Source organism: Galleria mellonella, unplaced genomic scaffold (genome assembly GCF_026898425.1).
Source record: "Galleria mellonella isolate WM207_F2 unplaced genomic scaffold, CSIRO_AGI_GalMel_v1 utg200, whole genome shotgun sequence".
NCBI lineage: Eukaryota > Metazoa > Arthropoda > Insecta > Lepidoptera > Pyralidae > Galleria > Galleria mellonella.
The window spans coordinates 3011998-3037988 of NW_026442034.1; the positions used below are offsets into that span (position 1 = coordinate 3011998).

Consider the following 25991-nt stretch of genomic DNA (forward strand, 5'->3'; position numbering starts at 1 on the left):
CACCCATAAAAAAAACTGTCCACCGCTGATGATAAGCCTCCCTCTTTGAGTTACCACTTTTTTTCTATGCAACTTACGCTGAAGATAAGCCTCCCTCTTTGAGTTACCACTTTTTTTCTATGCAACTTAGAATTGTAAACAAGCCGACGACTCACCTGATGGAAAGTGGTAACCGTCGTCTATAGACATGAGCAGTACCATGGACATAACAGATATCGCCCATGATACCCCCATTCGTTGCCATACCTGAGGACTCTGGTGTTATTCCTCTGTGCCTTGTAAATTTACTGCCATATCCCACTCTTCAAACCGAAACACAACCATGCAAACAACAGCTTCACGGTAAGAACACGAATGAGACATAGATACCCAAGCAAACGAGTTTTGTATTAATGAACGGGTATCAAATCTATGTAGATAAATTTATGCATGAAGAGAACTGTAGAAGAAGACAGTTCAGAGGGCCAACCATGAAATTAAATTCCGAAGTTTCGGACTCAATTGTGTGTTTTCGTTCATACCTAATTCGGGCCAGTAAACGTAGCTTAACATTTCGTTCGTCATAGATTCTACCATAAAAGTCCAAAGGAATAATATATTCATAATTTTAATGTTTTTAAACGGTAAGTATTATGTAATTTTAACATCAAATTTGTGTTTCATTCGGCTCCGAAATTTCGTAAAACATTTCATGGTAGGCCCTTAGTTTTCACACCGACACACTTCAGGCAGTTTCCGCGCAATATAGGGTGATGCACAAACGGGACCGCAAACCCGTTGCGCTTCGAAGCTACCCAGAGGCACTAATCTACCGGGGTCGGTCATGAGATCCACTACGTAGTTGACACGGAGCAGGCCCGCTGGGTAATTCTCCTCTGTGTCTTCTGTACCTCCCTAGTATAAAACACGGGAAAGTGACAATGGTATAATGAGCATTTTAGTACTGTTTTATAATAATACTAGCTTTTACCCGCGACTTTACTTTTTATCTCCGTCACGTGGACATATCCACGAGATTATATAAATATAATGTCTCTATATTAATGTTTCGAGAAAAACAGATCAACTTTTTCATACAATTTTGCGTGATAAATAGTTATGAATGATTCCTTTACAACTTCTATATTTATTTTGTACTAGCGGGCCCGTCCCGGCTTCGCATGAACATTTTTACATTTTAAAAAGTGGCCATTAAGGCTGCATACGCGACGGAAGCTTAAAAATGGAGTAACTTCTCCCGTTTTCCCAACATTTTCCTTCACTGCTCTGCTCCTATTGATCGTAGCGCGATGAAAAGTACACTATAACCTGCCTAGGAGTATGAAGATAATTGTACCAAATTTCGATAAAATCCGTCGAGTAGTTTTTGTTTCTATAACGAACATACAGACAGACAGACAAAAATTTTACTGATTGCATTTTTGGCATCAGTATCGATCACTAATCACCCCCTGATAGTTATTTTGTAAATATATTTCATGTACAGAATTGACCTCTCTACAGATTTATTATAAGAATAGATTAAAGTATAATTTCTGCATCTTTTCAATGCGTAAACACTCATTTTATTTATTACGTTTTTACCAATTATAAGTCAAGATACATTTTATGCGTGAATACATAGAATACTGATAAAAAAAAACGAGTCAGCTAATTTGAGAATTAGCTGACAGGGAAGTTGACCCGTTTTTTGGGCTCGATGCTCTATCTATATAATATGTATATGTAAAATAGGAATCAATTATTAATACAACTCGACTTATATCCTGTAAATAAATATGTATATTTGTATAAAAATAACAAATATAAATATAATAATATAATATAAAACAGTAATACATAATACTCATAGATACTACTTAATTGTATATATATATATATATATATATATATATATATATATATATATATATATATATTAATATTAAGTCTTTCGCTAGAAAGTCATTTAGCCTTAAAAAGTTAGTATAGCTACACACCGGACACGGTGCTGGCACTGCGACCTCGCACCACGCATGCGCACTGCTCGCCCTATGCAGCGCGCACGGCAGCCCCACGCGGTCGGCCAACACTTTGTACAGCAGCGCGCGTTCCAGGCCGCCCCCGCACCGCACCCAGCCGAGTCCTATCACCTTCGAGTTTAGCTCCATCTGATGGCGTATTTACACAATATTTGTAATAAACGTTATAGGCAATAAATTAAATATTTGCATGCCTACATCTTTCAATGACAGGTGCCAAAATAATACCACGTAGCTTGTTATAATTTTAAACTGTTTAATGCAAATAAACTCATTTAATTTCATTTCAATAATGAAAGAGATTCAACCGAATCGAGAATCTTCTCCTAAAAATTCTTTTTAAATTCGGTCGACTAGTGGCACGGAGGAAAGGGATTGTTAGTAATGGGGTCAAATAGCCCCATTACTAGAAATATACCCTGTAAGGTCGACCTCCACGTGGTTCCCCCTTGGAAACCGTCGTGGCTCATTTTAGTTGAATTCGTCAGGATGGGCTAACTGATCTCCTTTCATCCTCATCAGTCATCTATCACTGGTGCCCCGTCAGTGTATACCGACAGCGCAGATGGGGTTACCATACCATTATCACCCATTAAAAAAATTGGCACACTATAACTTAAAGGCTTGCCATCAGATGGACCGTACTCTTATTTGCCACTTCAATAATATAATTTAATATTGATATAAAAAACACAACATCAGTACATATATGATACCCATGAAGGCATAGATACACACAGGCACGAACGCATAGATCCTAAAATAATAGTTTTTAGAAAATTTGTCTGTCTATAAGTTTACTTCGGCATCATTCGAAAACTACGGCATCAAATTGGATACGGATTTCCCAGTTCTGACTTAAAATCATTATACATCCCGAAAAAATATATGAGTATTTCATTAATTTATCTACTTCTGGATTCCGAATGAAATCTGGAGTATGAAGTAGCGGACAAAAAGCTAATTGCATAACACAATTTTTTTTTTAAATATTCCAATTAAATCACCATCAAATCTGCCAAATGCAAATCAACACTTGGCATAGAACAGTCGCGCTCCTCAGTCAAACCGGACATTTGTTCCACCACAAATTCAGCTAGCAATTGAGCTCTCTGTTTCAACGAAGACGATACTTCTTGGCATTTGTCGCGGTATCTGTAACATAATATATATTTGTTCCGTTTTTAACCATTCGTTAGGTTTCGTAGGTAACCGTCGCCTAAATAGTCGGCAAAATCCTCCAATAAAGGGAGGCCTATATTCAGCAGTCTATTGTGGAATGCTCTCGCTCGGCTGTGAACAGAAGTTGATGGAGACATATTGCGAGGACCTCAATCGCGAAGGAGAGCCTCATCGACGATCCACTGCCATTGTAGAAACCACGACCACTCTGTCAAGAGTGTACGACTGAAGAGAGAGATGTTCTGCAGTGGAGAATTAATAGCTAATATGATATAGTATGAAGCAATAAAACATAGATACCAATACTAACGGATCACCAAACCAAATGCGTAGCTTTAATATATACGCGCGCAAATTCGCGTCATCTGGCAGCTGAGGCAGGTGTAGGCGACCAGACTGAGACGTCGCTAGCTTCGACTCTGTTGATGATCGATCTATGGCATAAAAATATTATTTATTTAGATACCCTATCTAATATGATTCCAATTTTGTGCTGTCCTCCTGGGTAGGTGGAGGAAATAATCTATACTTATAATAAATCTGTAGAGAAATCAATTCTGTACATGAAATATATTTCCAAAATAACTATCAGGGGGTGATAAGTTATCGATACTGATGCCAAAAATGCCATCGGTAAAATTTTGTCTGTATGTTCGTTATAGAAACAAAAACTACTCGACGGATTTTAACGAAACTTAGTACAATTATTCTTCATACTCCTGGGCAGGTTATAGTATACCTTTTATCACGCTACGATCAATAGGAGCAGAGTAGTGAAGGGAAATGTTGGGAAAACGGGAGAAGTTACTCTATTTTTTAAACTTCCGTCGCGTGTGCAGCCTTGATGGCTACTTTTTAAAATGTAAAAATGTCCACCCGTGCGACGCCAGGACGGGCCGCTAGTAAACAATAATATGTCACAATGCGACTCACACGACCACCCGCCCGGATGTCACCCAGAGGAGTGACTGGAGCGGGGAGCTTGCGGTCTAAACTTTAATGAGTATATCACATCTATGTCACTTCGTAATGTCAACGATAAAAATAATTAGAATCAAACAACCAGCTATATCGTTAGTTCATTAGAATTATTTTGTTTAATTCCGCTATCATTGGTATGTGTGTGATTGTCAACACCCTTCACGATTGGGGGGAAAGGGATTGTTAGCAATGGAGTTTGACAGCTCCAGTGCTAGCAACAGCCTATTAGGTCGACCTCCACGTGGTTCCCCCTGGAAACCATCGTGAACAATTCTTGTTGAATTCGTCACGATGGGCTAACTGACCTGCTTCATCCTCACCTATCATCCTTCACTGGTGCCCCGCCGGTGTATACCGATTGCGCGGGGTACCATTATCCACCATTATTACCCACTAAACAAACCTTTCAATTCTTCAAGATTCACCCCAATCAATACTACCAGAATTACTACTAATCTTAAATCTCAGACTTTCATTTCCTCCACGTACGTTTTGCTACGTGTTTCACCTCTAAAAGAGAATACTTCAAAACAAATTATTAGAACGCTGCTTGGAACCTAGTGTTAACTGTTCGGTACCTAAACTGCGAATGACTAATTTTCGGTCGTGTCACCGTATTTATATCCTTTTAGTAGATCGATAATAAAATAGATAATGAAATGATTATAAGCTAAAATGTGCGATCATGCAGATCATCTTCGTTCATCATTATTTCATTTTCATCCCTTAAAATAACAACAATCCATTTTCTCTCCGGTAATCTATTTTACACCAATATTTCTACCAGTGGCATTAAAATGGCCACTTTAATTGTACTATTCTAATGGAGAATATGCGATATTCTCCAATCCAATATTGAAGAATCTCAGAAATAACATTCATTACTGACACTCCGTGTGTACCCCAGCATAGAATGAACCACCTTTTCCTTTCCCGTGGGTGTCGTATAAGGCGATTAAGGGAGGGCTAGGAATGGGCAGCAGTGTCTCTCTTAAAATATCTCTAAAAGACAAATTGCGGTTGCCAACCCGCTTGCCACGCATGGCAACTACTGGCAAAACTTCCTTTATAGGGATGCTCTTATATTCAGCAGTGGACAGTTAACCCTAGAAAGATACTCTACGTCCGCGAGACGTACGCAGTCGTTAAATATTGTTATTTCTTTTTATCTACAATAAGCAGCGCACTGTCCGTCTTAGTCAACTCAGTTGACTGTCGGAGCTAACGTTGGATGGTTATGTCGCAGCGGTAAGTGATGTTGGTACCTAGATACAGGTATGTCGTACGTCCACGAGACGTATGATTATCTTTTGTGTGACTTTCGCGAGATTGATATTTTTTTTTGTTTATATGTTTGAATGTATATTTTTTTATATTTAAGGTACATGTAATATAGCCATAAAATGATTAGTCAGAGAGTACTCGTATTAAATGAGGAGGAGATTGTGCAATTTTTGATGGGAAATGATGATGATTCTGCCCAAGAAAGTGATAGTGAAGTGGAAAATCAACTGTTCGAAGATGATGTACAAAGTTATACAGAAGACGAGTTGGTCGATGAAGCTGTCAAAGCTACAGATAACCCTTCTAACCAAGTGGAGTCTGTTCAATCGGCATGGTCTACTATCAATATAATTCTCTCGTTGAACACTCGCATAATTACCCCGCCTCAGCAAACGCTTTGAGGGAAACATAGGTACTGTTGGTCCACTGTCATAGGAATAAGTCATGGAAGGACGTTTTTTTAATGGATAATAATGGAATGGTAACCCCGCCTGCGCTAACGGTATACGCTGGCGGGGTACCAGTGAGAGATGATAGGTGAGTATGAAAAAAAAGGCAGGTCAGTTAGCCCATCGTAATGAATACACTTGGAATTCAGCACGATGGTTTCCAGGGGGAACCACGTGGAGGTCGACCTGCTTGGGTATATTGCTAGCAATAAGGCCTTTAGTTTCCATTACTAACAATCCCTTCCCCCCTACGGAAGGACGTTAGCAATAAATATTATTCGATCAGCTAGGGGACGACTAATAGATGGCCAATGACGATATTTTATGGCATGCTAAATATATCGTTTGTTAACTCATATATCATATATTGTCATAATGTACTCATCAAGAATGAAAAGCCATTAAACAGGACAGACTTCATGAAGAAATTGAGCACTGAGCTAATTTCAGCTTGGATGAAAAAAGATTGGAAGTTTTGACCTTGAAAAGGTACTTACGCCACAATATTAAAGAACTGCTACCAGAAAATAGACTGGATAATAACTCGGAAAGAAAGGAAGAGCCTGCAGCAAAAAAAGAAAAAAAATGGTTTATACTATCCTTCAAGAATATAAAAAATGTCCAAAATGGAGTGTGTTCTTTGCCAAAAGTCTGTTTGTAGTATTCACAAAAAAGACGTGTGTTATAAATGTACTTAAATTATAAGAGATGATTGTTCCTGTTATATTAAAGACTGTTTAGCATTTATACCCTCAAAAAGTGCCATTATATTTGTAATTGAAGACTGATAGTCACATAGAAACTTCATATTAAAAAAGTTTAATTATATTTTGTGTACTTTTAAGAGAGTTTTATGTTTATTGTTTTTTCTTTTAATTAATGAATATAATAACTTAATAAATGTTTTATTACTTAGTACAATACTTAAACTAATATGTAAGACCCTATAAACAATCAATAAATGCATATATATTAAAATATATGTTAATAACTAGGCGTACGTCTCTGAGACGTATGATTATCTTTACCGCCATACCAAATATGATTATCTTTCTAGGGTTAACGGCTGAATTATTAATAATGTAACTGACACGGAGTTCGTATATTCAATCCGGAGGTGGCGTCAAACCCGGGCTGGTTGAACATGCATATGAACACAGGATGCCGATGTGGTGGCTTCTCAGTCATGATCTCTTCGATTGTCGGGAACCTGTCGCCTAATCGCTTCTGAACGTAGAATCCTTCCTACGACGTGAACAGCACTGTTGTTAAAGACTATAGGTATGCATAATTACAACAATAATAACATATGAGCATATAAAATAGAGATAATGTCTCGAATATTTGAAAGTGTTCCAGATACCAGGTACCAGAAGGAGATCCTATACAAAAGTCGATTGCTCTCTGGTACCTCTGTCCCATTCGTGTTTCAACCGTGAAGCAGTTGTGTTTGCATAGCTGTGTTTTGGTTTGAAGGGTGAGATATGGCGTGAATTTACTGGGTACAGAGGAATAACACCTGAGTCCTCAGGAATGGCAACGCATGGGGGTATCATGGGCGAAACAGTATACTCTGTTATGTCCATGGTACTGTTCATGTCTATAGGCGACGGTTACCACTTTCCATTAGGTGTGCCGTCAGCTTGTTTGCCATTCTAAGTTGTATAAAATATATATTATATTATACACTCCTCGCAAAAATTAAGGGAACATAAAAATTTTTGAAATTTTTGGGTGATTTTCAACAGGCTGTATTTCAGTGAAAAATAATCGTACAGGAAATTTAAAAAAAGGGTTTTGAAGCTTGAAAACTCTAGTTTTCAGATTTTTTGGTGAAAAATTTTTTGAGCTCCGGTTTCCATGCAATTCTTAAACAAAGCTGAAAATAATTTTTTTCTAAATTTTCTAGGTTTTGTTTTTCACTCTATGGGCATGGAAAAATTTTTTCGAGCTACTCCATTGTATAGGTCTCTTAGCGTGTTTATTCAGCTTCAAAAATCGCTTTGGATGGCTCAATTACGACCATTTGTCTCCGAGATATCGAACTTTGAATGCAAAAGCATCCTTTTCCATTCAACTGCTAATATCTCTGGAACTACTGGTCGCACAGCAAGCGGGCGCCGAGTTTCTTTATTTGCATAAAATTTCCAATTAAGCACAGTCAAGAGTTAGTGAAGAAAAAATTTTTTTCCACCTCTAACATTGAATTGAAAAAAGTGGAAAAAAGTGACTTTTTCTCCTTTTTTGGTTACTTGGCTGTATCTTCGCTAATATGGGCGGGAAAGCTAAGGTTTGAAGAAAATTTTACAGTCTATTGTTCCTTAAAGAACCCCCTAAATCCCTGGAGCGATCGGTTCAACGGTTTTTCCCGGACCAATTGATTGAAATTTTGGAAAAAATAAGGGAACAAGGTTTTTGTCCCTTAAACTCACCCTAATCCATTCAAAAATCAATAATTTCATTTGTTTTTCACTTTTTACTCAATTTTTTGTTTTTTAAAAATTCATTATCAAAAAAAATATCGAAAAAAATCAAGAAAATTTTTAAGAAAAAATTTGAAAAGTCGAAGAAAGTTTACAAAAAATTTTTTTTTCGTTTTTAAGGAAATCAAAGTTTTTGACAAAAACTTTGATTGATGATCGATTTACCGCCGGCATTAGCGTTACCCAAAGCATACCACGTGGAGAAACACACACACACACACTTTAGAAAATGAGTTTGGAGTCACGAAATACTGCGGAGCTGACGAACCACAGGGTCTCATTTTTTCTGAAGAATCCCATATCATAAACACGTGCGTAAGCACAAAAGAAGCGTAAATCCGACCGTGCAACCTCATATATATATATATATATATATATATATATATATATATATATATATATATATATATATATATATATATATATATATATATTACATTTAAGAAACAGTCTCATAAAAAGGCTCTGAAGAAGAAAGGCCGAAATGTTCTAAAATTATGTACATTCAACTTTCGTTCGATAAATAAATAAAATATAAAAACAGCCAATTTCAGTAAACGCTACCATTTGCAAAAATAATCAAAATCAGTTAAAATTATTTTAGCATCTGAAGATATCACATAACATATACACAAACAATAAAGACAAATTGAAAAAAGCGGAGGGTCTTTCTGAAGTCACTTGAAAATTATTAGTTTGCAGTGGTCATACGATATATTTTTACATTGAAAGATTTATTCTATTTATTATCTTATCATCACAAACGTAGACATCAATGTAAATATAGTATATATTCTTAGTTTATATAAATAGTTTTATATATATATACACATACATGTACAGTATATATTAGTATTTAGTAAGTACTCGTAAAAAAGTAGTCTCGCATAAAATGGGCCATCCCTTTCTTTCCAGTGGATGTCGTTAGAAGCAACTAGGGAAACCTAATGGTTGAGGGGTAAGCAACGACGTCCCTCTTAAAACATCACCAAAACCTAGCTGCTGTTGCCAACCCGACTGAAAAGCATGCTAACTACTGCCAAAACCCCTTGGGATATAGGCCCCTGAATATTGGCCATATTCAGCAGTAGACAACGGCTGATATGATGAAGTAAGAAAGATCTATGTCCAATAATTAAATTACTTCTTATTTTACCTGTGTAAAGTCGTTGATATCCAATTTTCCGGTATATGCAAGCTTTGCAGACGGATGATGTCGGAATATGGCCTCTAAGGCCGGCTCCCAAGCTCCAACGACATATCTGGCAAGCTTATTTTCTGCCATGCTGCAATGTATTTTTGAATAAGTACATCATTATTTATTGTTTCTGTGTGCGTGTGTGTGCGTGCGTGCGTGCGTGCGTGTATGTGTGGCTGTGTGTGTGTGCGCGCGCGCGTATTAGTACTATTGGTTTACATCAAACCTATCCCGACACTTAATGCAATCAATAGTTGTTAACCCTAATCCATAATTGTATGTCATTTTTTTATTGTTACATCAAGATAAACAGAACAAAGTTTAAACTTTTGATCTTTTCTTTAATATATTTTCTGCAAATTTGCAATTTTAAACGTATAAATTGTTAACTCTTTTGATTTATAATATATAATCCTCACTAATACAAATTACGCCCACGCACACACACGCACGAACGCACGCACGCACGCACGAAAAATGCCCATAATGTTTTCCATGACTCAAACTCACTAATGTATAGTCCCCAGGTCCAAATAGACATCAGCGCCCTCGTCGGTGACGCTGCATATGATCAATGAACAGAGAGCCGTCCTGAGGCCGATATGCTCTATCCTAAGGTTTTTTGACACCACCTGCAAATCATCATCCATGACTTGGATATTTATAGGGGTCCAAACGATTGAAAGCTCGGGTACCTGCGTAAATAGGTAGATATGCTCAAAGATTTTTTATGGAACATGTAAAGACAAGCAAGCTGACGGCCTGCTTGATGGGAAGTGGTACCCGTCGCCTTTAGATATCAATAGCACCATGGGTACTATGGGTACTAAGTTATTTTTTTCTATTAAGTGAAGATGAAATTGTATTCCCGCCTGCACTATCGGTATACGCTGGCACTAGTGAAAGATGATAGGTGAAGATGAAAGAAGACCAGTTGGCCCATCGTGACCAATTTATCAATAATTAAGCACGATAGTTTCTAGGAGAAACCGCGTGGAAGTCAACCTGTTTCTTACTTTTTACAACTTTGTACAACTTCTGAGAAAGGATTAGAAGATCTAAGTACTACATTCCTACTCATATTTCTATTATTAAACAGCTATGATTATTTAGATGTGAAGGTGGAACTGAAATGAATGTACAAGGATCGGAGGCATAACACCTTAACCCTCGGGGATGCCAACGCATGAGTGACGTCACAATAGGTTCTTCATTCTAAGTTGTAAAACAAAATAAAAAGTCAACTGACCATACAAATAGAGATCTCTATAGGGTCAAAACCCACCATTTCTCCTCTTCCTTGTGTAAACAGTTCCCGCGCCACTTCCTCCACCATCAAGCCGTTGAGAACAGTACACGTCATGATTTTCAAATTTATATCAATGCGCTACAAATAATATCATCAAGTGAATATGGTTTATTATTTCAGGACAGTTTTGTAGTCACAATAATACATTACTGCAACGGCCAGCAACTGAAGCATTGATGGATGAACGTGCAAATGTGGGCCGAGGCGTTGCCGAGGCACGCATACGTGAGTTCATCAATGCCTAGTTGTGGCCAAGGCTTGTATAGTACTTTTCTCAAACAATGCGCGGAAATCAAAAACACAATGACGAATGTTCCTTTGTTTTTTTTTTTTTCAATAAATAGCTTTCTATTTGCAAACCAGTTCGAAATTTAAATAAAACCTTTTATTAGTTACCTCCTTGGTAGCCATGTTTCGAAGTAAAAGGTCATTCCATTTTTAAATAACAGGACAGATATGAGTTTATATAGTAATTTATTTGGCCGCAAAACACGACAGATATGGATTTTCATACAACTTTTGCCGGCCGCTGCTCGCATATATCTGCCCAGTACGGCAAGTTTGACTTATCTCGAAGAAGATTGTCAAAATAATGCTCACATTTCAAGCATGTTTGAGAAATAACTATTTTGCAGATACTGCCGTTATTCCTCTGAGGCTCTACTATAAAATGAAATTGCAGATTTTTTTAAACACAATTTCGTGTTTTTGTTCATACCGAAATAGGACCAGTAAATAAAGCTTAACAACATTTCGTGCACCACAAATCCTACCATAAGAGTTCAAAGCAACGATATTTTAATATTTTATACGTATATATTAAGTATATTTAACATTAAATTTTTGTTTGAATCGTTTGACTCCGTAATTTCGGATAATATTACATGGTAGGCAGGTTGTCGTTTGTTTGATATGGTGACGGGCTAAGAAATATAGCAAGAATATGTATAATTCCTTCTAATCTCTAGGATATTGCAAGAGACAACTAAGGGAAGAAAGCACAACGCAGTGGAAACCTCGAAATTAAACTCTGTACCAAAGCGCACTGACCGGCGTAGAAATAGAATGAAATTTATGCCATGCCAATATAGAAACAAAACGGTTTTTACTGTCTAATAAAATTATATAGGTACATGCGTCAGGGTGTCCTTCTTTAGAAATCTGTTCGATTCCAGAATAAGGGCATACAGGTATGCGACCCCGGCCTCCCGGGCCGCTGCAGTGTCCCAGTCCTTACCGCAACTGCAGAGTCCCCCCCCCTCCTTTCCTTTCCCACATAAGTTTTTTATGCAACTTAAAATGGCAAACAAGCTGACGGTCCACCTGATGGAAAGTAATAACCGACGCCTATAGTCATGAGTAGTACTATGGACATAGCAGAGTATACTGTTTCCCCTTTCTTAGTCCTAAGTCCCTTATTCCTCTTATTTACCAATTTCCTTTACGCATTTCTAACGTTCACTTCCTTTTTTCCTCAATCCTTTCCTACATAATGTAGGTGACGGAAACCAGCAACAAATGCATTCCTAAAGAAGGTTGACTTCGGGCACATGACCGGTCATATAACTATAAGCCTAATGTTTTTGTAATATGGATAAAAACATATTACGCCGACCCCAAATAATAATTGGGATAAGGTTAGAGAGATGATGAATTGTATAGGTACATTTTATTACCTGCAAAATATTTATTAATTCCTGTATAAAGTCCTGATTAAGCATAGCTCTTGTGCTGACGTGGTAATTTTGTAGATTAATGTAGCACTGTACAGCCAAACGTTGTGCCTCTATAGGCGTATCTTTGACTGTAAACAGTATGATATAAACGGTGAACACCATAACACCACCACCCCTACAAGAGTAGGAACTAACACTGGTCGGAAGGATAGTAATGAGGACCTACTAGGGTCCCTTAGTACTTAATGAGGCTACCTCATTACTGAGCATATAAAGGTTTGCCTTCTTGCAGTTCTCGATGGAAACATTTGTAGTCAATACCTGCCGTCATTCTCACCTTTTATCCCTCAGTAGTACACTCGCCAGAGTATATGGATTATGCAGGCAGGTATTATATTTATCTCAATATCGGCATATTTATCTCAAAAAAAGTACCTAATATTGATAGTGCAGGGGGATGGGATGAGATTGTTAGTATTGCAGACTACCATATCATCATATCAGCCATTATTTGCCCACTACTGACATAGACTTTCCCATAGACTGTCATAAGAAACGGTCCTAAACCACTTGCATCTACTGATTGCTTGCAATTCATTTAATGTCGTCTAAGTTAAGCGGGGGTTATTCTACATTGAATTTAGCCGTACGGGATCACCACTCAAGAATCGTTCGTCCCCACCGATTATCGGTTCTTCGAGCTATGTGACCAGCCCATTGTCACTTTAGCTTGCTTATTCTTCGGCCTATGTCGACCACTTTAGTTCTCTTGCGGAAACTCTCATTTCGGATTATGTCGCGCAAAGAAACTCCGAGTATAGCCCTCTTCATAGCTCGCTGAAAACTTGAAGCTTTAGCATACGAGCAATCAAGCAATTGCCCGGTTGTTCATTTCATTTACAATGAAGCCTAATTAAATTTATGTATAAGCATACAATTAAAAGTAAAGTAAAAAGCCGACACGGTATGTTATTACTTTATAAATAGGTTTTAAAGAGGTTATACTTTGTTAAAATTCGTAATAAATAGATCTTACATTTTTCATTAATATTTCGTAATGCAGCAAACGTCTTCCCTTCGACAAGACTGTATGCGGCTTTGGGTATAATACGGCATAACTCTGCTAAAGCTCTCAAGGAATTTATGCGAATATAGAACCAGACTGCGGCATCGTCACCCAAAATTGCTGTAAGAGTTAGTATATATTTAATTCTTAAGTATATATGTATGTTTCCATATAAATACGTAGATAGATTTCTGTATACCATAAATGGTAACATACTAATTCCTGCCAATCGTAAAACGTTACCACACTCTATAGAAAACAACATGATGATTCCTATTACCGATCGTAGAGAAAACTTATTGAAACTCATGCTGTAGTTTTAGAGAAAATCTTCAATGGAAGTAAATTGTTCTTAGAGATTATGGTTGTAAACATTAATAAGTTTTTGACGAGAAAGGAAAAGGACCATTTGATGGAATGGGGTAAGCTTTACTTATAGGCATAAACAAACTGTAAAGATAATCCAAATTATACAGTGCTACCATACCTTACCACTCAAGTGAATCAAAGAATCATAGATATCATCTATTATATCTAATATTAAACTAGCTACCATTTTTAGAGTAGAAAATAATAAAGCACGCAATGATCTATATGCTAGAATCGAGTAAGATGCTAGCAAAGATACCTCAAAACAAATAACTGTTAATTTTTCCTAAATGCTATCTCAATCAATGAATGAGTATACTTTTTTTGCATTATGCAATATAGGGAATAAGCAAGACAATTAATTAATGTAACGATATAGTTGTATAAGTACAGTAAGGTGGTTTTATTGCTAAAAACAATCTTTTCAAGACAAATGTACAGTAAAAGACTAATTGGTGTACAATAAAGAATTAAAAAAGTAAAACATTAAACAAACTACAAGTACCTATTATAAAAAATTTAAAATATACTAAACAAATATTATTAAAGTTTTTACCACACAGTGCTTCTATAATGTTGGTATCAGACATGCGTACAGCAGCCGGCAGTAGTCTCGTCATGTTGGCAACGCCCATGGCTGCATCAGCGAGCAAATCCACATTGGAACTCAGGAGTTGATGGCAAAACACTAAATCTGTTCCAGTTTCGAAAAGTGCCTAAGGATAATACATAGTAAATATAAAGCCTGTTTAATACAGTATATGCATTGTAGGGTTCTTAAAAGTTTAACAAGATATTTTCAGCATAATAATTCATATGCAATGAAGTAAGGAAAGCGAGTAAAGAAAGAATAAAGTCGATCGTTTAGTTCTAGCTCAACCTTCATACAAAATGAAGCGCAATCTAAAAATCCAAAATGTATAAGCAATTGGATAGCTACTACTTTTCTTATGTATACGTGAAAAGCAAAAATGTGTTCAAACCTACCTATATGCGCATCTAACACAACAAGTTCACATATTTAATACTTACTCTAACATCTTCTGTCTGCTTAATGACTCTTCTAATACATTACGTTCATAAGCTTAGAATGTTACGATATCATAACAGAATCTTTAATAACTACAGTGACAATAGACAGGTAAATTATACTATCACAAGTCTATATAAATCGGTATTTTACTATGGTCTTCTCTATAGTAAACTTACGTCTCTTCCATTTGCAGTAAAAGACATTTTCGTGAGCACAGCAAGACAATGCGGCTTCATAGCTGGGAGCGCCATTTCCAAATATGCCAATAGCCTTAAGATACAACCGGACTTGTATAAATGTGCTGCGTTCTCTTCTATTTCGACGTAATTGCGTAAAACTCCTAAAACTTCGGTGTGGACGTCGCGAAATTCATATGACTGAAGAAAATACATGGGAAATAGGAGTTATTGAAAAAAAGCAAAATTCAAGTAAGAATTATATAAAAAATATGTTTATATCTTTATAAATAAAGTAGAAATTTTTTATTTTTGTGTGTTCGTGTATCTTGGACTACGAACAATTTCAGTGGGTCGTCAAACTTAAGTGATTTCATCCAAATTTTTTTTTTTTTCTATATATTGTATGTCAAGTAAGTAAAACAAATTATCCCTAATAAACTAAAAACTGTTGCAATAATAAAACTCGTGTTGAGAGTCGTATAAGTGTTTTTCGTATAAAATTACCTCGAGTATATCACAGAGATCTAGTACTCCAGTGGAAGCTCTGAAGGTTCTCTGCACTACTTGGTCCTTGTATCTACAGATCAACTGATCTACAGTTCTAAGAGCTGTGTGTTGAATAGCTAAATACTTGCTCTGCATCAGCACTAGGAGAGATGGCCAACTGAACTGATGATTCTTTGTTACTTCGGATGCACAAACTGGATCATCCAGCAAATTACTTAAAGTCTGGATATAATAAAATTATGTTAGTATCAGCTAATATTTTGACAGTTAAAAAACCAAATCCATATTAAGGAGTACAGAAAGAAAAGGGATAGGAAAATAGGAAAGATGTGTTCTTTAGAAAAACTATTACTAACGTTGTCAATATGGTTATGATTAAACTACCTGCAAGCAATTCTTCTGGACGTCAGGATCAAGACTATTCTTCATTCTTGAGAAAAGAGTGTTCAGAATATTAGCCGAGACCAGCTGCTCACAACCAAGTGGTTCTCTGGTCAGTTCAGACAAAACCAAAGACGCGAACTCAAGGACAAATATATCTTCTATCTGAAATAATTATATACCACCTACTTATAATAATAATGCTGTACACTTTACTAGACGAACAATTTTAAATGTAAAAAGTTCTTTTCAATCTACTTCAAAAAAGAAGTTTTCAATAAGGTTGTATTTTTTTTTTTTGGAAGCTCATAACTCCGTCAGTGATAAACCGTTTTGGAAAATTCTTATTTTATCTGAAAAGATATACTTAATTATAGGTTCGGTTTTAAAAAAATTAAATCAAAATAACTTGTTTTGCTACAATTGAAGTCGGTTTATTTTTGTAGAACACAACCTTATGTAAATATATAGTTTGTTTTAAGCAAATACCTTCACCAACATATACGCTATTTTCCTCAGATACTGAGGATTTGCAAGAACTTGTTCTGGACCACGTGGCAACTGGCAAAGCTGAGCTAAAGCCTTCAGCGCAAATCTTTTTATGTTCAGCTCAGGATGTTCCACGTGAGGTATTATGTAACGAATAGCATTCAAGTCGAACAATACATGACGGTTCTGCAGTTCTTGCGCAGAGAATTTTGTGATTGCTCGTAAAGTCTGTGAAATGACAAAAGAAAATAAAGATAGATAGAAATTTTATAAATACTTTGATGTAGATATTGTATAATTAAATACCTGGCATAATATTTCTGGTTCTGAAGACTCCAAAAGAAGTATCGAAGTATGAGCACTTTCAGGAGTGATTGTATAAGGATGAAAAGTGAAATCTTTTTTATCTGCAGATCTGTTATCTCTCTCTTTTTGCAAAGGTTTAGCCATAATTACAAATTGCAAACAAAGCAAACTATTAATTAAAAACAAATCAAACACTGACATTTATCACGTCAGTAGAAATACGCGATTTTTTTTTTAAGATAAAAAAAAAATGCAGTCAATTTCTTTCCCTTTTTTTTTAAAGTTTCTGATATCGAATGTATTGTTTGTGTAAATTTGTCTATTGAATTGATGTTAATAATTATTTCTTAATTAGATCCTTAAGTGTTTTTGTTTTAGTAATCACCTCTTTTTAATTACGATATTTAATTTTCATGATAATTGTTTATTCGGTTCAAAATTTTGTTCTGAAAGTATTTATTCGAAACTACAAGTCATTTAATGTAAAAAATATATATGTATAATTAAATTGACATATCAATGTTTGATACATTCTAGTACTCTTCATCTACTAGTAAAGATGGTTATTGTCTACCGTTTGATTTATAAGTAGTTTATTTTATGATGATGCCTACAAAAAACTTTTTTGTGCGATCTATAGGAGGTGTAGCTAGAAAATTTAGGGCTTTACAAGAGATATGGATTTTGCCATGGTGGGGTAGTGGAGGACTGGCCAATGCACCATTCTGGGCTTTAGATACTTTGGTACTGGTCGTGAAATTATGTTCCACTTGTGCCGTAGCGCTGGTAAGAATATTGATACCACCAATTATGAAGAGTTTACATGGAGAAACCGTACTGGTTAGTAAATTTAAGAGCCAACTTCAAGTTAAGTTTATTGTTTCATTCTAATGGTTTAAAACGAAATTTCGATAAACTTACCCATACAAGCCGCTTTAGAAAGTCATTCAAATATTTGACTAAGCTCAGAATAGTTAATGAACTCATAATTTGAAACACATTAACAAAATATTTTGAAAAAGAGTCTGATTGTGTGAAATATCTAAATTTTTTAATATCAATGATTCAAATTTCTATTATTTATCATCGAATTTCTTCATTATTTTTCATTGGAAAGATCTCATAAATAAGAACACATTTATAATATATTTTATCTTTCCTATTATTATTGTTATTAACTATCTTTGGCTTAGGAACTGAAGCCTCTCGCCTAACAATAAAAATTCTCAACTAAAATTTTACGTAGACTAGATAGGTACCTAGACTAGTAGCCATTAGTGTTTTTATAAGCCAGTGGAGCTTGAGGTAAAATAACTAGATACTTTCTCTTTGCATTCTATCTTGATCATATTCGGCTACAGAGACTGTTTCAGTATCTATATTAAAATTTAATAAATGTTTTAGATAACAGGAGCAGGTCATGGTGTAGGCAGGGAGCTGGCAATACAGTTGGCTGAACTTGGCGCTACTGTCGTGTGCTGGGACGTCGACGCTGCACGCAATAATGCTGTGATGGATGAAATTCGGAAGAAAGATGGCGAGGTAGTGATCTTCATAATCATCATCATATCAGTCTTTAACTGTGCATTGCTGAACATAAGCCTTTCCTTAGAGGGTTTTGCCAGTAGTTTCCTTACTTTACAGGCGGATTGACAACCGCAGTTAGGCTTTGGAGATATTTTAAGAGAGACGCTGCTGTCTATCCCTCTCCCTCTCTTAGTCGCCTCTTACGACACCCACAGGAAAAGAAGATGGTCTATTCTATGCCTGGATCACACGAATGTGATCTTAATTTAATATAATCATCTCATCTGACAGATATCCTGCCATGTATCTACTTAGAGTGCTAAATAAGCTAAATAACGATAAATTTGAAAGTGTTCTTCAAGCCGATGTCATGTAACCACAGCTGCTTGGAGGGAAAGGGATTGTTAGTAATGGAGTTTGACAGCCCCATTGCTAGCAATATGCCCTATTAGGTCGACCTCCACGTGGTTCCCCCTGGAAACCATCGTGAACAATTCTTGTTGAATTCGTCACGATGGGCTAACTGACCTACTTCATCTCCTCACCTATCATCTTTCACTGGTGCCCTGCCAGTGTATACCGATAGCGCGGGTAGGGTCACCATTCTATTATCATCCTTAAAAAAAAAAAACCACAGCTGCTTCTAGCTGAAAGGGATAGTGGCAATTATTCGAGTCAGGTTGACTTCTACTTGGTCCCCTGGAAACCATGACGATTAATTCCTAGCAAACCACGATAGGTCAAATGATCTGCATTTCGCCAGTGTATACCGGTAGCGCGGGCAGAGTTGCCATTTCTTTTTCATCTCATAAACCCAACTTTTTGACGGCATAAACTTCTTCACATTATGGCCGCTTGCCATCCTTATTATACAAAAAAGATAACTTATGATCATTACAGTGCATTGGCTACACGATTGATGTAACATCGCGTGATCAGGTCAGCACGTTAGCAGCTCGAATGCGCCGCCAGCTGATCGAAGTGTCGATGGTGATACTCAACGCCGGTGCACTGACCTACGCCCCAATTAACCACCTCCGACCTGATGGTATCACCAGAATAATTGAAGTGAATTTGTTGGCGCACTTTTGGGTTGGTCTACTCTCACTCCATCTCGGTCTCTCTCTCTACTTTTTATCCATTTTTTTTTTCGCACAACTCTTTACATTTTCTTACTACAAACAAAAAAAAAAATACTTTAGTGATGAACACACGTACACTGATGAATAACGGAATGAATGTATTTAAAAATATTTTAGTGCGTAATCTTGCATATGGGAATTCTATGTAATTTATTAATAAATTAAAAAACGATAAAAAATAAAATAATAAGTTAAGAAACAGTTTATTATTTGAATTTAGAAAACAAATTCGCGCGTATACATATAGATGTTTATTCACTTTAAGCAGTTTTTTTGCTTTGTCAAAAATACTATTTTCATGTAATTTATATTGGCAAACAAGCTGACGGCCCACCTGATGGCAAGTGGTACCTAACCATCGCTTATAGACATGAGCAGTACCATGGACATAACAGAGTATACTGTTTCGCCTATGATACCATCCCATGCATTGCCATTACTGTGTACTCGGGTGTTATTCCTCTGCACCCTGTAAATTAACTGCCATATCCCACCCTTCAAACCGAAACCACAGCACAGCACACCTATGCAAACACAACTGCTTCATGGGAGAAATACGAATGGGACCGAAGTACCCAAGCAAACTAACTTTTGTCCAAAGTTTTCCTCTAATACATCTACATTCTATCGATTTTCAGTGATACTGATCAATTCTTTTGAACAGGTAATCCAAGCATTTCTACCGAATATGATAGAGAGGCGGCACGGTCACATCGTTGCAATCAACTCGACTGCAGGATTGATGCCGTGTGCTGATGTAGTGCCATACTGCGCTGCCAAGTTTGGTCTACGAGGTAAGGTAGACTACACCTTTGTCATACAACACAAAGTACATATTGCTTTAACAATTTATTTTTTTCTTGTGTACAGTGCGATTATACTAAACTAGAATTCTTCTCTCGTGTGAAGAGAAACGTGCCCAGGAAAGGAAGGTACTTTATTTAATATGTAGAAATCATGTGTCACGATATTCGTTAACGTCACTCTTCGAAATTGCAATGTGGTCCCGGCATAGAATGGAACCCTTTCTTTCCCGTGGGTGTCGTAAGAGGCGACTAAGGGAACTTAATGGTTGAGCGATGGGCAGCAGCGTTCCTTTTAAAATATTGTAGCAATCACTCGATTACCGAGAGATCTCTGTAATCGAAAGAGCAGAGGCCGCCAGCGCCGCCTCCCAGCTCGATTCCATGATTGTATACTCTGGATTAGCGAATGAGTTGTCTCTGCCTTTTAATTACACTGTACTGTCTATAAGGTTTTTTGAGATTGTCCATATTTTTGTGTACTACAATGTTTGATACGATTTATATGGTTACCTCCAGTAAAAGTATATTCCCACAGTAAAAACGTTTTCTTTGGCCCGTAACCCCAAGAATTCACTATAATATCTCTAAAACCTGACTGCGGTTGCGAACCCGCCTGCCAAGCATGGCAATTACTGGCAAAGCCCCCCAATAGGGTGAGGCCTATGTTTAGCAGTGGACAGTTAACAGCTGATCTGATGACGATGAATCTTCGAAATAGCTCAACTGATTTCAATTAAATTTCGTAAATGTGTAGGGTGTGTTCCAACTTGAGAGAATAGGATAATTTTATCCCGATAAAGGAGCCACAGACAGTACCTACTCTATGTCGAGCTCTAATCCTGGAATGTGAAGCTGTGGCCCTTTAACGTTAAGAAATCCTCGAAACAGTGAGGTCGCTGCGTGAGGCCTGTGAAGATCTCAGGAAGCTTCTGTTTTTCTGGGCGGTGCTGTGCTGGCTATACTAGCCATGACTCCTACGCACAATGGCCCAAATGAGAGGCTTAACGTGGAAAATAGAGTTAAATTTACATTAGATTACATCCCGATAAAGGTCAAAGAATGTTTGCTGGTTCAGGTAGTTGATAATGCAGAATTAAGTATATGCAAACGGTTCGCTTGATGATAAACCCATGAAAACGACTCCCAACGCCTTACAGCATTAGTTACGCTGTGCTCTACGATCGTCCATGTTCTTAGGCCTGATGGAATCAATAACTGAAGAGTTGAGGCTAAATACCTGGACGAAGAATATCAACACGACGTCAGTATACTTGGCAACAGTAGCCACAGGTCTATATCCAATGCCGTGTCACCGTTTCACCTCGTGGTACTCCGAGGTGCCCGCCACCGAAGCTGCTAGACTTATCATAGATGGTATGCGGCTGTAGTGTATTTTTCAACCGACTTTACAAATTGGGAGATTCTATACGATTGTTATATATTCAGCAGTGGACAGGTAACGGCAGATATGATGATGATGACTAAATGGTTGAGTCTAACTGAGGTCTAACTGACCTGCTTCATCCTAACCTATCATCCTTCACTGGTACCCCGCCGGTGTATACCGATAGCGCGGGTAGGGTTACTATTCCATTATCACCCATTAAAAAAATATGAAGATAAATGGGAGTAAAAACTTATTAATTTTTTGTAATGTAATTTCTTAGATTCCTATATCGAGTTATTGTATGTTTGCCTTAAAATACAGGAATTCGCAAGAATCATAAAACAATATGCATACCATCCTTCATAAAGACACTCGTCGACATCCACAACCTTATGCCGTACAGAATAAGGATCATTTTCACTGATTTCTTCAACTTCGATCATAGAGGATGGTTTTGTTTTTGTTAATGCTTAATGTACAGTGCTTAATTTGTACGTACGATTTATATTAGTGGATTAGTCATATCTCTTCTATTGTTCAAAGAAAAAATTAATGGCATTTATTTACCTCTAATTTAATTAATTGTTGCCACAATTTTTAATTTTCCTTTCAATAGACGATATTTGTCTAAAAATAGCTATGCTTGCATCTGTTAACATAAAGCGTTAGATAAACAAGTTTACAATTGTTTGTTTTTAGTACTTATTGAAGTTTAGTTACTTATTAATTTTAAATAATAAATTAATATTAATAATGTTTTATTTTAATTAATTTTCCATTTTTACCTGATACATTTGACCTTTACACTGTATTAACATTTTGTATTGTTGTATATATATAAAAAACCTTTGGCGACCAGAAGACTGGCCTATATTTTGGAACATATAGAGATACCATAACTTTTCAGCATGGAAATGCAGCAAGCCCCTTAGGAAACCTATCAGTTGGCAGTGATCTTAGAAAAATCTTTTATCTTTATTAATTTGTTTTCTTTTTTATAGTGATACATATTAATCAGTATGTATATGTTTTTAAGTATATTAACAAGTAAACTTTACAATTACATATCTGTTAATGGGTGAATAAAGTAAAATAATATAGGTTGTATTGTAGAAAATAAAAACAGACATAATTTTTATTTTGTTAAACAAAAATGAGAAATAATTTTACATATTATAATATTAAAAAACAATCAACCCCAATCAAAATACAGTGCAATGATATTAAGAGTAACTTAAGATTTTTTTTCCTAAACACAAATCTTGAATGTGGTTACAATTAGTATAGCACCAACATAGGAATAAAACTTTTCAATAAAAAAACAAAATATCTGAATTGTTTCAAAATTTGCAAATATACAAAAGTAGGTTGAAATATTAGTATTATTAAAATCAACAAGTATTATAATTCACATAAAAAGACTTGGGCAAAACGCTAAAGTTATAGGACAAAATGTGTTTTGGTACATCAAATTTATTCCATATTGCTTTTACAAAAAGATGTCCTTGAACGTGAGAGCATGTGAACAAATATACCATTGTAATATGGGTTCGTAAACTAATAGAAAATTTATTAAACACATTTATGCATATTCAATTTAAAACTGTCAACATTTTGACCACATCGGTCGCACATCACCAAATTAACATGTTCACATGTATGTTGGTCTTTGGATTTAATATTACTAAATGTTTTACCACAAACCCTACATGCGGAGTCCTTTAATTTTTCATGTTGTAACGAATGTCGTGCCAACGTTACCCGCGTCGCAAAACTGCGACCGCATGATTCACACAGATGGCGCCTGGGTTCTGGGATGGCTGTGTGTTTTTGAACATGGAGGTATATCTCCTTGCGATCTGCTGATGTTAGCTTACAGACTTTACATCTGGAATAAAAACAAGATATTATTAATGAGCATAGATTGGGGTTCAGCTATATAGTTTGTAGAACTCCTGTTGTGTAATTGATTATTAGAGAATGCTATATATAAAGTAGACAGGCTAATTTTTTTTTCAAATACCTCACCTTATTGTTGTATATTTAATCCCTTTACAATACAATTGTATTCATGATACATATATTGTTAATTAGTTAGCTATGTAGGTCCTGGCGTAAAATAGGCCATCCCTTCCATTCCCATGAGTGTTGTTCTTACAACACTAATGGCGACTAAGGGAACTTATGTTCGAGGTATGGGCAGCAGCATCCTTTTTAAAACAGCACAGCAAGCCTAACTGCAGTTGCAGCCTGTCTGCCAAGCATGACAACTACTGGCAAAACCCCCCTTATGGGTGAAGCTATGTTCAGCAATGGACAGTTAACAGTTAGTTTTGGTCTGTTGTTTTCTTTGTATAACATATGTGAGTATTTACAAATAAAAATATATCTGTTGTCCAGTATCCATAGTACAAGTTCTGCTTATTTTAATACAAGATGGTATCAATAAAATACTGTTACCTATACAAGTCTCCTGTGTTATGTGTTTCTTTTTTATGTTTCGACAATGCTTCCGTACCGATGAATTTGTGACCGCAAATATCACAAATCCTCTCATCTGATTTTACAATATGCTCTTTTACATGCTTGTATAATTGAAACCTTTCATTGTATGTTTGTCCACACTGCTTACAACGATAAACACATCCCATAAAAGCTCCATAGTCAATTAGACATGTTTTATGGTGCAATAACAATTTTTCTTTACTTGAAAACTCTTTTCCACAGTTGCAAGTATGTGTAGCATTGTGCACAATAGAATGTTGAAACATTTTTTGTTTTGAATCAAACAATAAATTGCAATGTATACATGTGCGTGTGGCAGTATCACACACACTAACATGTTGTGACAGTTTGTGAACATTATCAAACTTTATTTTACAACCAAAGCATACAAACTGATTTTTATCTGTGCTCTTCATTTTACATTTTGGTTCAGTTTCTTTCATTAATATCTCTTTAACAATTTCCATGTCAGAATCTAAAACATCTATTTCCATTTTTACACAGTTCGATTTTGTTTCTTTTTTCTTAGGTGTCGGCATTTTTTTTTGTTTACCACTACAAGATTTGTTTGGTACATCCAACTCATTCACATTTCGATCAAGTAAATTCACTATAGATGGGATATCTTCCTTACCTAAGTTATTTAAATATTCTTCTATATTCGCTGTGTTGTTCAAGAATTCCAAAAGCGAATCGGAGTTGTACTCAGAGTCTGGGAGAGGCTGTAACTGAGTTTTCTCTGCTGGTTTTTTCGATTTCTCCTGGATAGACGTTTCCAACCAATCTTGAGAACAGCGTGCGTTCAATTGAAAGTTGTAGAAATCGCTCAGTTGAGATACACAACGCCGACAAATAACTTTAGGAAGTTCATCATTTTGAGAAATCGTTATATCAAGACAAGACCTGATGTGCAAGTAAATTGTAGGGTCGCCTAATACGGGTACGTGATCGGATTCAGAGTCTAAACATATTCGACAACATTTTCGGATGTCGTCAACCATTTTAAATTAAAATATGAAAAAAGTATTATAATAAAAAAAGTAAACAAAACAAACCAAAACAAAAAAATGCCGAAATTATAGATGACAGACAGTGACAGTTCACTGTTCAGTGTTTTCAACTTACTATCGAATTTTCCATCTAACCTAAAAGTAAGGGCTAAATTCAAGGAAAAATTTCATTAAATTTTATTAATGTTACTCTACACAAAATTCATAAAACACTGCTTAAATATTACTTGTTACTGGTAACAAGCTATATAAGTACTTATATATTCATGCGTAATAGATATACGTAGACATGTCTGAGAGTACATAATGGAGTTGATTCTGAGACGCCGTCTAAATTTATTTTTAAAATTAAAATGTCAGTTTGATATCACAGCGAAATGTTTATTTTAAAATACAATATAAATTAAATTTTTAAATAGATTTAAATAAAAACTATTATCAATTTAGTTTATAGTAATCCATAAAGCAATAATTTTGGAAAGTATCAAATTAAATGCTAATCACTGCAATAAGATGTGTAGAGAGACACAATGTCGCAACATTCACAAATCTGTCGAGAATGGTAATCTAGTTAAAATTTCAAAATTTCTCAAGGCTCTAGGGGTTTGTAAAAATTTCAATTCAAGGTCTAATTCTCTTAATCTCGATACATATGACATCAACAGGTATTTCTGCTGTCCTACTGTTTTTGATAACATCAC

General features: G+C 36.0%; 3 protein-coding genes across 3 annotated transcripts; 1 reads left to right on the forward strand and 2 right to left on the reverse strand.

The window, feature by feature from the left end:
* Nucleotides 1–702: 702 nt before the first annotated feature.
* On the reverse strand, nucleotides 703–17106 carry LOC113519158 (uncharacterized). The gene is made up of 16 exons (XM_031913116.2): nucleotides 16914–17106; nucleotides 16608–16835; nucleotides 16122–16283; nucleotides 15735–15959; nucleotides 15228–15428; nucleotides 14575–14734; nucleotides 13620–13769; nucleotides 12584–12711; nucleotides 10884–10985; nucleotides 10109–10230; nucleotides 9557–9686; nucleotides 7009–7162; nucleotides 3514–3637; nucleotides 3029–3176; nucleotides 1980–2150; nucleotides 703–894 (listed from the first exon to the last, which is right to left on the reverse strand). Exons 1-16 carry the CDS (start codon nucleotides 17055–17057, stop codon nucleotides 703–705), a joined length of 2541 nt encoding a protein of 846 aa, XP_031768976.2. The 5' UTR covers nucleotides 17058–17106.
* Nucleotides 17107–17464: 358 nt separating this feature from the next.
* On the forward strand, nucleotides 17465–22508 carry LOC113519159 (17-beta-hydroxysteroid dehydrogenase 13-like). Its single transcript, XM_052894245.1, has 6 exons — nucleotides 17465–17753; nucleotides 18318–18455; nucleotides 19341–19532; nucleotides 20247–20376; nucleotides 21586–21762; nucleotides 22097–22508. Exons 1-6 carry the CDS (start codon nucleotides 17514–17516, stop codon nucleotides 22240–22242), a joined length of 1023 nt encoding a protein of 340 aa, XP_052750205.1. The 5' UTR covers nucleotides 17465–17513; the 3' UTR covers nucleotides 22243–22508.
* A 350-nt stretch (nucleotides 22509–22858) lies between these two features.
* Nucleotides 22859–25390, reverse strand: LOC113518015 (zinc finger protein OZF-like). Its single transcript, XM_026902763.3, has 2 exons — nucleotides 24236–25390; nucleotides 22859–23663 (listed from the first exon to the last, which is right to left on the reverse strand). Exons 1-2 carry the CDS (start codon nucleotides 25279–25281, stop codon nucleotides 23348–23350), a joined length of 1362 nt encoding a protein of 453 aa, XP_026758564.2. The 5' UTR covers nucleotides 25282–25390; the 3' UTR covers nucleotides 22859–23347.
* Between the last annotated feature and the right edge of the window lie 601 nt (nucleotides 25391–25991).

What these genes read in the sequence shown, in the direction of transcription:
- LOC113519159 (XM_052894245.1), top strand. Translation starts at nt 17,514, where the DNA reads ATGATGATGCCTACAAAAAACTTTTTTGTGCGATCTATAGGAGGTGTA. An exon ending in TGCCAAGTTTGGTCTACGAG is followed by an intron (nt 20,377 to 21,585) that starts GTAAGGTAGACT and finishes CCATGTTCTTAG; the next exon opens with GCCTGATGGAATCAATAACT. An exon ending in TGCTAGACTTATCATAGATG is followed by an intron (nt 21,763 to 22,096) that starts GTATGCGGCTGT and finishes CTTAAAATACAG; the next exon opens with GAATTCGCAAGAATCATAAA.
- LOC113519158 (XM_031913116.2), bottom strand. Translation starts at nt 17,057, where the DNA reads ATGGCTAAACCTTTGCAAAAAGAGAGAGATAACAGATCTGCAGATAAA. An exon ending in TAGCGTATATGTTGGTGAAG is followed by an intron (nt 16,284 to 16,607) that starts GTATTTGCTTAA and finishes TAATTATTTCAG; the next exon opens with ATAGAAGATATATTTGTCCT. An exon ending in GACCTGGGGACTATACATTA is followed by an intron (nt 9,687 to 10,108) that starts GTGAGTTTGAGT and finishes AATACATTGCAG; the next exon opens with CATGGCAGAAAATAAGCTTG.
- LOC113518015 (XM_026902763.3), bottom strand. Translation starts at nt 25,281, where the DNA reads ATGGTTGACGACATCCGAAAATGTTGTCGAATATGTTTAGACTCTGAA. An exon ending in AACACAGGAGACTTGTATAG is followed by an intron (nt 23,664 to 24,235) that starts GTAACAGTATTT and finishes TTTTTATTCCAG; the next exon opens with ATGTAAAGTCTGTAAGCTAA.